Source organism: Rhododendron vialii, chromosome 12a (assembly GCF_030253575.1).
Source record: "Rhododendron vialii isolate Sample 1 chromosome 12a, ASM3025357v1".
Taxonomy (NCBI): domain Eukaryota; kingdom Viridiplantae; phylum Streptophyta; class Magnoliopsida; order Ericales; family Ericaceae; genus Rhododendron; species Rhododendron vialii.
The window spans coordinates 3838867-3853841 of NC_080568.1; the positions used below are offsets into that span (position 1 = coordinate 3838867).

The 14975-nt window shown below is 37.4% G+C and overlaps 1 protein-coding gene across 2 annotated transcripts in view; it reads right to left on the reverse strand.

The window, feature by feature from the left end:
* Positions 1–12412, reverse strand: part of LOC131311098 (disease resistance protein At4g27190-like) — a 47652-nt gene extending 35240 nt beyond the window's left edge. The window contains exons 1-2 of one of the 2 annotated variants that reach the window (XM_058338426.1): positions 9646–12412; positions 9236–9502 (exon numbers count right to left, since the gene is read on the reverse strand). In XM_058338426.1, coding sequence (XP_058194409.1) covers positions 9662–12358 — 2697 coding nt within the window. In that variant the 5' untranslated portion in view covers positions 12359–12412 and the 3' untranslated portion in view covers positions 9236–9502; positions 9646–9661. Of the gene's footprint in view, positions 1–9235; positions 9503–9645 lie in introns of those variants that run through there. The other variant, XM_058338428.1, reaches the window with a different exon arrangement.
* Positions 12413–14975: the final 2563 nt, after the last annotated feature.

The window sequence follows — 14975 nt, forward strand, 5'->3', positions numbered from 1 at the left end:
GTAAAGTTACGCCAAAAATTACGATGTTCCCAAAATGACTGGGGACACCATAGCATCATCCAGCAACAAATATACACAAAGCACAGAATTTTGCCAATCCCAAACAAGAAGGAAAAAGAACCATAACTTAGTGTCATCCAAACTAACAACAGGCTCCCTCCTTCCTCAAACCCTACCCTTTGATCATCAAATAGAAACCCAAAACCTCAAAGTTGAAGAAAAATGCTACAGGATTTTCGAATGAATGCTGGGCTGGGCCACCTCGAATGGCGTGAGCCGCATGCGGGGAGACCCGCACGTACGGTTTTTAGGGGGATCTGGTCGAAAGACCGGCCGGCGCCCACCCGCCAGCAAACTCAATGAAGAGTCATCCAACTCCTACTGCACACGAAGGCTCGAGCAATACCATGATACAAAGGTCAAAGAGATTCTTAGAGCGACTCCTACTAAAGGGAGGGGTAGGACAAGACTTTTATGGATTGGGGGACGTCGTCTGCCCCTATTAGAGAAGCATGTACTGGTAGTAGAAGGTTGAAGATGTTCAATCAAGCTATTTTGGTGACAATTCAGATTATCTAGTGACAGTGAGAGGTGGTGGAGAATGGTGATGCCTTTTAAGTATGGGAGTGCATGGATTATGGAAAAATTAGACCTCGCAAGAGGTTGTTATATGACTTTGGTTGTAGGCCGTTAGAAAGGATTGGAAAGGGTAGAGTGGAGTTCCGGGCTTGTCCATTGCTACAGTGAGGGCAGGAGAGTAAAGTTTTGTCCAGATAATGGTGAAGGGAAAAATCATGCCTCCAATACTACTGCCACAAAACCAACGTGGGTAGCTCAGTTGGCCAGAATCATTACACCTCAATAGCAGGTCAAGGTTCAATTCTTTCTTCTTGCGCGAAGGCTTTTTTATTTATTTTAGAATGCTATTTGTAATAGTTTTGCTTTTGCTTATGAATAATATTGTTGGTTTTCACATTATTTAAAATATCTTGATTGGCGTAATTGTCATGAACTTACCGCTAATGATAGAATGTGATCATTACACCCAGACAAGTGCAAAAGTCCAAAATTTTATATCGGTATTCTAACACTTTAGACTCATCTCCAAGATATAGAACTAACTTTCATAGTGTATTAAAGATGATACAAAAATGTGTACCTACCGCAGCTACTATCATACTTACCATAAAATAAAGCTATGAATACAACAAATTGGATCAAGAAATGAACAATTTACACAAGAAGATATCACTGGGTGCCCCTTCCAATTTGTGCATGAAATGCACGTGCGTACAGGGTCTAGATCACGGGCATGCATTTTTTCTTTTTTCTATTCCCTGTGTGGAACCTCCCCTATCCTATGTCGGTATTGTTTTATGTATTTGGTGAAAACCTACCAAATCCATATAGATAACTGTGGACACACACCCCTGGAAATTCGGATGTGTCCTTTTTGAAAAAGCGCGGCGAAACGCTTACAATTCAGAGTCGCCACTCGGGTTTCAGCGGAATACAACCAAGGAACCGAACTTGAAACGTTTGCTACGATATTTGATTTTGAAAAGGGATAGGACGGTCCATCGTCACCTTTGATATCTGAAGTTCGGGAGCCAGATTACGAGAGGGGAAAGATTTTATGGCACCCTTCTCGCCCAAACCGGAGATTGGTCTCTACATAGGCATTTTGTAAAATGTTTGCATTTTTCTTTTATTAATCATTTTTAGCCATTTAGGGCGGGGGAGCAATTAACGGAGATTAAAACCTGTAACAGATTGTAGCATATGACAAAATGATATGGATGCTTATTGAAACAATTAATATAGGTTGAAAACAGACTCCTGTGAGCATTTTAAATAGACTGGAAGCCGTTGTTTAGGAGTGATATGTGCAGGAAGGAACCAGCATGCACTGACCAAGTCACTGCATGTTGGTAATACCTGCGTACGCCATCCATTCATTGGCGCGTGCCAGTAAGCCTAAACCCATAGCTCTTATTCTCAATCCTCTGAGCTCTGGAAGTGACCAGTGCACATTCAGGAACAAACCAAGCAGTTTATATATAGGAAATATACAGTTATAAGCAGTTGAAATGGGCAGTAAAGCCACAAAGATGAATAAAACACCATTTAAACAGTGAGGGGACAAAAGCAGAGGCCAAGGCCTAGTTGTCGATCATGTAATGGCCAGCCACTGGATGAGATCTAACTGCAGCACGCTAGTCATTGTAAGTCGTACGCCAGTTACACCTTTCTGTCCAATGCTTGGCTTTGCATCTTCTGGGTTCTGGAACATGACCAGAAGGACCCTAGAGGCACTCCAAAGCAGATAAAAGTAAATATTGAAGATAGCAACTACACAATACAGAAAGCTGTAAACCAACTTTTAGCATGCATAAAGGTGATAAAATAGAAAGAAAAGCAGAAAATAGCAGATAAGTGATCCCCACGCCAGTATTGCACGTACTGCCATAACTGGCATACGGCTTAAGATTACTGGCGTGCGCCAGTAATAGCCACACACGATCCTTGAAACCTTATAAGCTTTAGGGCCAAAACTGGTATTGATTACCAGCTTTGACCCTGCTAGCCCCCCTCAGGGGTCAGAACATAAAGGTTACAAAAGGTGGTATACCTTTGATTTTGAGTTTGATGGAATGCTTGAACTTTGAACTTGAGGTATGAGAGATGGATGATGGGTATAAGGGTGCTGTGGTATGTAAGAGAGGGGTCCTTGCTTACTCTGTCAATGGATGAAAGAAAAAGGAAGCAAGGAACTATGGGAAAGATAGAGCGAAAGACTTGGGAGCCCTTTTATGAGTGTAACCCCTTGCATATAAATGCAAGAGGGTATATATAGGCCAAAGAGTGCAGGAGAGAGGGGTGGTAACCAGCTTAGTTAGGCTGGTTGGGTTTGGAGGGAAGTCTCCATGCATTAAATGCATGGGACTTGCTCGATGGAGGTTGTAGGAGAGAGGGGGGAACATCCCAGCACGTTTGCAATCATCAAAGGAGTGTACAACGTACTGGGGTGGCCGAAAAGTCTCGTGCACGTGCTAAAATTCTTATCGCCACTAGCATTTTCAAGGAAATTGACGAGTGGATTATCGTTGATGTCGAAGGAAAGAGCTACAAAGTTAAGGTGATGGAAGATCCGTGCGACTAACCTCATGAAGCGGAGAAAAAATTCCTAATGCAAGCGTAGATTTTTCCTCAAATCCAGAAGAAGAATTAGAGGAGGAGGAAGAGGAGGATATTGATGAGGTGGAAGAAATAGTGGCTGATTCTGACACAGGGACGAAAAAGAATGGCAAACAAAAAGAAGTAGTTGATGAAAGGAATTCAGAGAAGGACAAGAATTTGGTGTCGCGAGTTAGCGAAACAAATGGGTCCTCGTTTGATGTGGAGCTTAATCATGCCAAGCTTAATACACCCCAAAGGAGTGGATCCCATTGTGAAAACTCCTTGGCAATCAGCAGGCCTGAACCTAACCTCAATGAGGTTAATCTTGATGGGAAATTTTTTGTTGCGGCTGACTTTGAACCTCGAAGCCTATTCTGGATAATGGGGATGGCAAAATTATTGTGGATGATACAACCCAAACTTTGGATGATACTGGTGTTGCAGAGTTTGACAATCTTTCAGAAGTGGGTTTTATAAATAATGAGGATGTGGTTGATTCTTTAGATGCTATCTGGCTCTGTGTGAACCTCAATGCAGATGCAAAGGGGAAAGAGGTTAAGAATTCTAAGAAAGGAAAATGGAAGCAGAAGTCGATTGAACAAATCTTAGGCATTCCAAAAACCAAGAAGAAAGGAGAAAAAAAGAAGCAAAGTTGTGTTCTATTTAGATCCGCTGTTGCAGCTGCTGCTTTGCCAATTTCTTCTGAAGGGATCAGTAGGACTCACCTTGATGAAGCTCAGGCTATTTGGGAGGTAAACAAGTTCTGGGCCTTAGTTGCATGGGCGATGAGAAGGATGTTATTCGAAGAATCGCGATTATGGAAGCCGAAGATGAGGAACGGACAAAGGGTCATGCTTCTCATCCGTTGATTGGCTCTTAGGTGTCTTTTTGGGTGTTGCTTGAATTATTAGGTTTTGGGTGGGGTGTTTCTTTTTTGCAGGATCTTTGGATGTATTTCTTTAGGGTGTTGTTTTGGGTCTTAGGCGTCAGGAGTCTATTTGGGATTGATAGTGCTCTGTCGTTGTTGGCTTCTTGCCAACTTTAGGTTTGTTTTTTCCTCCCTTTGGGTCCTTCCCGGCATATGATTGCTAGAGTTTGTTGTTTCCCCATGTGGGTTTTTCTTTTCTCCGGCTTGATGCTGCTTAGGGTTCTTTTAATCTTTGTAATTTGTTTTCAAAGATTAATAAATTTTTTTGCCTTTCAAAAAAAAAAAAAATTCCAAGTGCCACGGGAACAGTAATTAATTTATTAAAAAATTGGTCTAGGGTCCACTATAGAGAACTTGTAACCCCATTAGTCCACTTCTAATGTTTGTAACCTCTCTAGTCCACTAATATAGTTTAGTAAGGCCTTAAGTCCATTTCTTTTAAAAAAGAAATTAAACCAAGACAAAAATACCCTTCTATATAAGCTATGATATAGAGAAAAACCCTAGACCAAAAGTAAATCTAGAGCACACCCTCCCCCCCTTTCCGCCGGAGAAAAATTAGCCATTACCCCAGAACCATTCAAAAGTTCTCTGTCTATAACCCATTATCTTCTTCCTCCTCCGATCAAAATGGTTCTTCTTTTTGGAATGTACAAGACAGGATTGTCTTCTACCACAGATTAGGATTGTTCCTTAATTTGGTAGTGGTGGAAGAAGAAAGGGAGGAGTTTGTGTACGGGTTGGAGTCGGGCTGGGTCGAAGCCCGCACCAGTTTCGATCTGGCTATCTCTTTGTCTTCGGATCTCTGATACACCCCTTGCTACGCGTGGCAACAATCAACATGTACAGTCAATGCCCGAGTATATCACTCTGAGATCCAACAATCAACATCGTCACAGCCTCTTTCAAAAATTGAGTAATTATTCAGTGATTCGCACAGCTATAACAGGTCGTACAACCATGTACAGTCATGGTGAGTATCTAAGGCTCTGATTGGTTGATCCGGTCTTTTATTTGTCCCGCGTCCGGTTATCATCAGATTTGAATGTTCTTGAATAAATACATAAGATTATATGTGTGCTTTTACTAGGGTTAGAGATCTGAAATTTTTTGAATAAATATATAAGGTTATATTTGTGTTTTTCATCAATCACTTATTGATTTGGTCCGCGCAGCGGCCTTTCCGACTTGCTTATGATATATTTGGAGTTTTCAAAATAAATATATAAGGTTATATATGTATTTTTTCTATGGCTAGACATATAAGGTTGGAACAGGTTGTATTTTTTGAAAAAATATATAAAGTTATATGTGTGTTTTTCGTGTCACAAAAAAAAAAATATTTTTGTGTGTTTTTGTTGTTATTTAATGTCATTTTTTTAAAACATTCTCAGTTAGAGAGAGATATAATAATATATAACGTTATATTGTTATATATAGCATTCTAGATTAGAAATATTTTATGTTATTTAATAAAAAGAACATATAACGTTATATATGACCTTTTGTACCGTGTAACATTATATATGAGCTTCTGTCATATATAACGGTATATGCTCCTTTGTTGATCACTTATTGAATTGGTCCATGTAGCGGTCTTTCTGACTTATACGTGAAAATATGTGATTTGAAACTCGGTTAGCGATGTGGTTTGGTAATAGATAAACTTCTCTACTGAGACATATATGTTATATGTGACAATTTGCATTTGGTACCTAATTTTTTCCTGTAAAACTCAAAAACAAAGGAGCTAATAACATTATATGTTCTCTTATTGAATTGGTCCGTGAGCAGCCTCTCAAAAAAATATATGGATATATCCATATATGATTATATATGGTTATAACATTATATATATATATATGAGCTTGTATTGACATAAAAAAAATATTTCAATTTGCATAGAAAACATATAACGTTGTATATGAGATTTTGTCCTGTAAAACTAAAAAAAGAAGAAGAACTAATAACGTTTTATGTTCTCTTATTAAATAGGTCCGCGCAGCAGCCTCTCAAAAGCACACATGGATATATCCATATATTATCAGAAGCAAGTCGAAGAGGTCGCTGCGCGGACCAATTCAATAAGAGATGGACAACAGAGTATATAACGTTATATGTGAACTTCTGTCATATGTAATATGTGTCTTTCCTAAGATTAGACATATAATATTATATCTCATTTTTAGATATACTAATGTTGTTTATGTTGTTTTGAATATGTATATATGTAGATATAAAGGTTATGGAAATGCTATTCGGAGGCAGAAAATCAAAATTTTGAAGGATCCGATGAAGGTTTTGATGAAGAAACGGTGAAAAAATGAAACTCGACCCCCTATGGCCTCATCAACATTCAACTTGGGATTCAAGGCGCGATTGGAAACAATGATAATTGTGGCATGATATGTGAACATATAATGTTATTTTTTGAGATATATAATATTGTTGAAAATATATGATGTTGTTTTAAGAATATATAATTTTATGTCATGTTTTGTAAGACTTAGAGTTACAGAAGCTCAGATATAATATTATATATTCTGTTTTTTTATGAGATTTAGAACTACAGAAGCTCACATATAATGTTATATGTTCTGTTCTATTTTTTATTTTTTTTGAGATTCAGAGCTGCAGAAGCTCAAATATAATGGTATATGTTCTTTTTTTTTTTTTTTTTGCGATATTTAGATATTCAAAAACCCACATATAATGTTATATGTTTTGTGTGGACCGACATATAACGTTAAAGATTAAAAACAAGAAAAACCAAAAAAAAAATGTTGCATGTTAGAAATTTTTTGTCACACATATAATGTTGTATGTTAAAATTTTTTTATCACTCATATAATGTTAAAAAATCAATACAAGAAAAATAGGAAAAAATAAAAAGAGAAATTTGTCACATATATAACGTTAAATGTTAAGTGTAGCGGGTTCAATAAAAAAAATCGAGAAAAATGAAAAAATACGTTTTTTGTTACACATATAACGTTATATGTGGCGTGATGGCAGCGGCGATGGTGGTGGTGGTGGCAGCGGCGGCAGTGGCAGCGGCGGCAGTGGTGGTTGCAGCTTGATTGTAACAAAAATGGAAAAAATATATTTTCGTGTTAGCCAAACAAGGCCCTTATTTCTTAGGTGGGGTATTTTTGTCATTAAAATTATTAGTGGACTTAGTGGGTTATAGAATTTAGAAGTGGACTTAGGAGGTTTGGAAAATGCTATAGTGGACTTATGAAAAATTCTCCCTTAATTTATTAGGTACTAGCACAATCCACTCATTTGGGAAGGGCTAGCTATTCCCAGTCTAAGGAGATGGGCTCAACTCAAGCCTGTTGGAATCGAACTGCCTTTGGAGTACTACTTTTGTGAGTCTTCTCCATCTGCATTAACGTAGAGGTGAATTTCCGACGTACCAAAAAAAAAAATTAACGTAGAGGCTTGTTCATTTTGAGTTTCAATGATCTTTAATAAATTTTCTCTATTTATCTCTCATCACTCATTATTTTTAAAAATCTCTCTTAAACCCCAAACCAAATAGGGAAGACTCTTTGGTGCTTAAAAATCATACCCGAAGCACTAGCACTGCATTTAAACGGACATGCAAGTAAACGGACCAACCGTGGAATGACCTTGAGATTGCAATGGGTTGACTTGGAGGTCGTCTGGGCAAGTGTAATTGGAGACGTCTCGTCGTCCAAAGACGAAAAGAGAGGAATGTTTGGGAGTGCAATTTTGTTCATCTATTTTAAAAGTGAGTGAACATTACCCACTTTCCTATTGGTTCTTATAAATAGATGGACCCCATTTTATATAACTCACATTTTTCCGTTAACCATTGTCTAGTTAAACTACAATTAGGCCCCGTTTTCGCTAAACAAAAAGTTGTAGGCAACAACTTTTAGATTTTGTCTTTATTCAAAACATGTCACATTTTTTAATTTTGCGCTAAAATTTTATGTATTGTTGGTTCATCTCCACAAAAGGAATCAAAAAAGTAAAAACTTATGGCTTTTACACAAGTATGTTTAGATATATCTAAGAAAGAGCACCAAAAGTCAATTTTTTGGGAATTTCTTGGATATTTCCAAAAATGATTGTGTAAAAGTTACAGTATAATTTTAGATTTTTTTGATTCATCTCTTCGAGACAAACCAATATATAATACACAGTACAAGTTTGGCGAAAAATTAACAACGCAAAAAAATTCGAATAAAGACAAAACCAAAAATAAATCCAGCTTTGAAATTTTGAAAATTTCGTTCCTTTTTCAATTTCTCAGAATTTGTAGATTTTAAAAATCAGTTATGTATAAATTTTGACAAACATTTTAAAATGATTTTTAGAAGCTAGAATTTAAAAATCTGTCAAAATATTTTCCGCACACACCCACATTGATAATCGACGGAGTTTTTCATTCTCTGTCCCTTGTCTTTCTTATGGTTCTCAATGTACAAACTTTTAAAATCCGATTATTTCATATGCTGGTATATGGATTTATAATTTGAGTTCGAAATGCAAGACATAAAGAATTCTTAGGGATGAAGAAAGCTTACGGAAGAGGAAAATAAATGATATTCTCTTTAGTTTTTTTTTTTTTTCCAGGTTTATACCGGACCCATATTGATGATTGAAGTCGTACTTCGATCTCATTGAGTTCATCAACCATACAAAAATTGGTTTTGATAGAATGCCGTTAGATAATTAATCGGATCACATTAATCTTAGAAAAAATGCACTGAACACACTAGATTGAAACCACATTTTCCCACATTTTTTTCCAAGATAAACGTTTTCAAAACAGGTATCGAATGACATTCAGCTGGTCTAGTTAATAGGTTATTACTCTTCAGTACTATCTAGGTATCTTTAATTACGTTTTCTGTACCACTCAGCTAGTCTAGTTATTTCGCAATAATTTAGTTTTGATCTAATTTGGTTTTCTCATATCGAAAGGTTATTAACCCCCTCCCGACACCACTGATCATTTGAGAAGGGTTATACAAACTTCTTCCACAGGCTTCAAATTTCTACATTTTTCAAAAATGATCAGTGAAGAAATGTAGAAGTTTGGTTTTTGAAGAAATAAATCCACAAATACGGATTTTTTGCTTATAATATATATAGTACAAGTTTGTTTTTTGTTTTTTTGGTAAATTAATTTCCGGTGGAAACCAAATGAACATACAAGCTAAAGGGGCAGACCCCTACAAAAAGCTAATAATATAAGTGCAAAAATATGTTACATGAGATACTTACGAACCACTTGGCCTCAGCGGAGCATCTTTTTCATAGTTGGAAGCCAATACTCTGCATTGGAAGCCAATAATTTTTTCCAGATCAATAATTGGATTATCTCCTTGTCAGTGAACCTTTTTTTCCGATTTGGTCCTACAAGAAAAATCAAAACAGTAGAAAAATAAGGACAGAACTTGAAATAATTCAAAAGAGACAAAAATAAGCCAAAAACATAATTTGACTAATTTTTGTCTTAACATAAACTTTTTTTTAAGTTTATCGACATAACTGCTTACTTTTAAAAATTCAGGGCTACAACTTAAGAAATTGTAATTTGGCGGCATGGTTGTCCCACTCTAATGCATCCCACCACTCCTGATTAATGCCCTTAATTCCCTTCAAATTAGGAGCACTATTAGTGTCAAAGGGGAGTTTCCTCAGCTTCGTAGTATCCCATATTATCACTTCATCCAGTGATTGCCAACACGTGGGAACACCTTCAAAAAGGTTGGCAAATTCAGGCAAATCACTGAGGAACAAATAAGACAATTTGGGTAGAGCCTCATATTCCACCTTTTCATCCTCTGGAATCATCCCCTTGAGTCCCAGGCAACCTCCGACAGTCAAGTGTTTCAAGTTGGACATTTGTTGAATCATGAATCCACTTGAGAAGAGGTGCTCAATTAGTGGACAACGCCATAAGTTCAATCTTGTTAGATTGGTAAAGCTGTTAACATTCAGTGGTGGTGGTGGTTGTGGTGATTGTCTCTCCTCCATCTCCAAACAAAGAATGGACTTTAAATTCGATAGTTTGTACAGAAGCAAAACTTCTAAATTAGAAAAAACACTCATTTCAAGCCCATTTCTATTGACTATTGTTTCGAGTGCAACACATTCTTCAATCTGGCAATATCTTAATTCATCTGTGTTTTGTGTGCACAATTCTGATAGAGCTTTGAGTTTTCCATGTCCACTTAATAGAAATCCATTTGAACGGTTAAGTGCATTCTCTATGGCTGGGGGAAGGCCACTATCCATTTCTTCTCCTCCTCCTTCATAACCTAAAAACCTCTTATACTTTTTACTCCATTGAAGTAACCAAGGATGACGTTCGTATAATTGGTGTGGATATTTCCCAGCTAAGAATATGAATTGCGTCAGTCTTCTCTCTTTCCATGGTATGCTATTTTGCAGGAAGTGTTGCAGATTACCTACAATGCGGAAGTCAAATAAAAGAGAAGAAAGTGAACCCAAGTTGCTCAATTCTTTCGCAATAATTTCTGTACTTTCACCGCCCAGTCGACTTGTAAGTTCAATTACTTCAATATGAGGAAGCCCACATATCATCCCAGCAGGAATGATTAACTCTTCGATTTTCATCCCCCTCTGCAAAATTTCAAATTCAGATCGTCCAACATAAAGCACTTCCAGCTCCTTGAGTGCACTAATCTCTTTGGGGAGAGCCTCCAAATCTTCGCAATCTAAAAGGACTAGTTCTCGAAGACCGTCCAATTTAGATATTGAAGTTGGCAACGATTTAATACGGGTGCGTGATAGATCCAACACTCGGAGCCTAGGCATGTTATTAAAGAAAGTTTCTGGAATCACCTCTAAATTTTCATTTCCTTGAAGCAACAATGTCAGTAGCTTCGGGCAGTTTGGTGATTCTGGCAAGCTGCGCAAGTCACGATTCATAAAGGATATTCGTGTTGCATTTTTCCAATATTCCACCTCCTCTGAAATCATCTCTGAAGAAATTCCAGCTCGCACCAGATGTGTTGGTTCCTCTCCTTGCAGGGAAGTTATTGCCAATACCATGTCTCGAATAACATCGTGCATCTTCACAGAGTCATCTTCGACACATTTTTCCAACAAAGACGCATCTATAAGAGCTTGCAATATAGCTTCTCCCTCATCAAGTGCCTGTTCCAAAGTAAGTTTACTTGGAAAAATCCTATCTGCTCTCCAATATCCTATCAATCTTGATTTTTCGATCATGGAGTCTTCTGGATACAATCCACAGAACAAAAGACATTTCTTTTCCTCAATATTCTTTAACTGGTCATAGCTTACCTTTAGAACCTTGAACACGTTTTCATTCAAGTCTTCAATGACTGATGTAGTAGGTGACCTTAATTTTCTTAAGAAATTCCTCCATACTTTCACATTTTCCTCTTTCCGTAGTGCACCGCATACGACTTTCATTGCTAGTGGCAACCCATCACATTCTCTCACAATATCTTGGGCATATGGATTGATGGTTGAAAGCGTTGCAACATGACCCACTCCAGAGGAAAACATCTCCCATGCTTCTTCGCTTTCCAAAAGTGAAACAGGTACTTCAGCATCAGTTCCCATCTTTCGGCAAACTTCCATTTTTCTGGTTGTCAAAACAACTTTGCAACCATTTTGTTGATTGGCATTAGGGAACCCTAAAACACTTAAATCCACCTCATCCCAAACATCGTCTAAAAGCAAAAGGTACTTCTTGCCCTCAAGTCTCCTAAATAATTTATTTGCAACTCTTTCATAAGACTCGTCAGCATTTATTTCTATTGTTAACCGCATCCCAACTTCGTTTTGTAGCTTTTTAATGCTCCAAGATTTTGAGACAGTTACCCATATGACAAAATCAAAATATATTTTGACTTCATCTGAATTGTTCAAGAGTTGCAAGACAACCGTCTTACCTGCTCCTCCCATTCCCCAAATACCAATCTTTGTAGTGCTCTCATCTCGAAGTTTATGATGTACCATGTCTAGCGTGTCATATGCAGACCTTGTCAATGTCGAAGCGGGGTCTGGCCTCCTCTCAACTCTAGCTGGTGGTGAATCAATAAGAAATCCATTTTCAAACTTGGACTTTTCTATGAGCAGGTCAATCTCAGTGATCATATTTACTACTCGCTCACCAAGCTGTATACGTGCAAAAATGTCTGGACATAATCCCCTTACACATTTCTTCTCAATATTGAACTCTTGCTTTATGGTCTCAACCTTGTTTTCCATTTCTACCACCTATTTTCTCCAATCATCACATTCCTCGGTTGGTTTTTTCTGCAGCTCGAATTCGATTGTGTCCACAATGTCTTTTTTCTTGATACCTAACTTAGATGCTTTGTTAAGGAGAGATTCCCAATTGCTCGTCAATTTTCTGGCATAATTGATGGATCTAGCAATGGGAACCCATAAGCACTTCTTCGCAATCTCGCAGGCAGGTTGGATGCAAGCTGCACCAACTGACAAATGCAATATGATAAGTTGACAAAATAGGAGTTTGCTTGAGATGTTAAGTTTTTAGGGCCAAGCAATATTGTTTGTGGGAATTTAGCTTATTTACTCAGAGCTTATTTGTTTGGTGGGATTTCATTTCACCATTATCTATGTGAAACTTGTAATTTTTATTTAATAGAGTCAAAATTGAAAATGCTTTCCATGGTACTGACCAAAACAAATACTCAGTATAACAAAGTTGGTCTATTGGGACGAAATCTGGCAACGAAAATATATTTCATCGCTAATTGCATACAATTTGTGAGGAAATTAAAAAATTGTCGTTAATGGTAAAAGTGGGCTGTATATTAGGCGAGGAAATTTTTTTTTTCGTTTTTTTGGCATTTAGAAAAGGAAATTAGTTTTTTCGTCGGCAAACTACTAGACACAGCCGACAACTCCTTTTCCTCGCAAACAATTCCCCTCAAAAAATAATTCCCCCTCCAAATCTTTTGGCGGGCCATGAGGTGTGAATTGCCGGGCGCTGAAAATATGGCGAGGAAAAAATTAGTCTTTGGTTAAAGTAGGGTTTTTAATCAGTACGCTCATCTATTTACCACCGACATAACCAAATTGAAGAAGCTCAACAAGGTTGGGCGATCTGAAGGATACCTTTTTCTCTTCAAACCCCAAGGGGAACAGAGATGAAAAATGACTTTCTTCATTTTGTTGTTAAATCTGACCTGTTAAAGGTGGATTTATCTGATTCTCTCTCCCTATTGGGCATGCTCTATGTTTATTTCAAGCAAAAAAAGATTGAGATTCTTCTCCAATCTACATAAACACTTGATGGCTCGGGTCTGGATCCATTAGTTAATTAGTTGGGATAGCCCTGGGAATAGATTTGAAGGGACCCAGGTTCGGTTGCTTAGCTTGCCCCTCGATCGACCTTTTCAGATAGGGAGCTAGGGTATGTCAAATAGGGGAAGATAAAGGGACCATTCGTGAAGGATTGGAGTAGGGTGTTCTTTCCGGTAATCGATGGATCTCGCGGTTGAGTGTTTATTATGTGGGTTGCTTATTGGGTTATTTGATTCAATTAATTTTTGTTAGTGGTTTCCTCGGTTCCAGTGATTTACAAGTTGAAAGCTTATAAAAGTTAAGGCAGTTAGGGCCCCTAGTCCATTACACCTCCAACACAATCTATTCAACTCTGGCCCTTTGATTGACAGATCACATTTTAGAAAGACTTTGCATGTGGCCCATTAGTATATGCCTTGCCTACCCCAATAGGTTCGCACTTTAAATTCTCACGCCACAGCTGTGCAATTTATCCTCGCTCTTTGCTCGCACACTTAATTCTCACTATCGTGTTTTTTTATTAGTTTGAAATTTTTTTCAAAGATGCTTTCACAATCACAATCGCATTCCCGCATGGTCCCGTGCATTATGTGACTTATGTTGTGTGAGAGGGGGAGATGCCCATGGGACACTCAATAATATGCTGTAAGGGTGTGGTTGATGCTTATATTTCTCATTTGACATGGGGATTTGGTTATGACTTATGCTTATACGAGTCAGTCCATATGTTGTCATGTATATTTTGTGTTTTCGGTTCTTAAATAGAAGTTGACTTCAAAAGATCAAGAAGTGAAGTGTGGGAGTAAAAATGAAAATGTCGTAGTTTTTTAATGAATGTTAATTACTTTTGGTGTTTGTTCTATTGGGCAAAATAATTGATATCTCCTCGTGTTGTTACTTGATGGCTTATTCATGTACAGAGTATTGATTTCATGTGGAGTTTGGGTGTCTTATTCTACCTATATGTGTATATATGTCTCTTATTGTGATATTTAACTTTCTCCACCCTGATTATACTTGAATGCAGGTTACTAGTTTCAAATACAAATTTTTGAACCTTATATTTCCATTGCACTAGTCGAGATTCAATGGCTCGCACCAAATTTCATTGTTTTATTTGGCTTTGTTTACTATAGTCACTTTTCGCTCATACTTAGGGCAAATTAAATTAGGAGAAAAGGTTGGATCTGTATCTTAATGCTCCAACATACAATGCACTCACTTCTTGTTCTTTTGTTCATCTTCCTTTGTCTATTTCACCAGTCATAGAAGAAATAGATTAGAAAAGCAAAAAAGCATGATCAATTGGCAATTATTGGCATCATTCAATTTCATATCACCAGAGAAGACTTAATTATTGATAAAAATGAAAGAAATGATAATATTTGATACATGAGAAAGCTAGTATGACTTTGACAACTCAACTTTGACCATGCCTTTGCGTTTAGAAATGGACAAGAGTTGGATGAAATTGCGCAGCATCGCTCATGGTAGAACAAGTCAGTCGTATTTCAATGGTGTCAATTCATTTTTGGAATATGCAGCAGTTGTT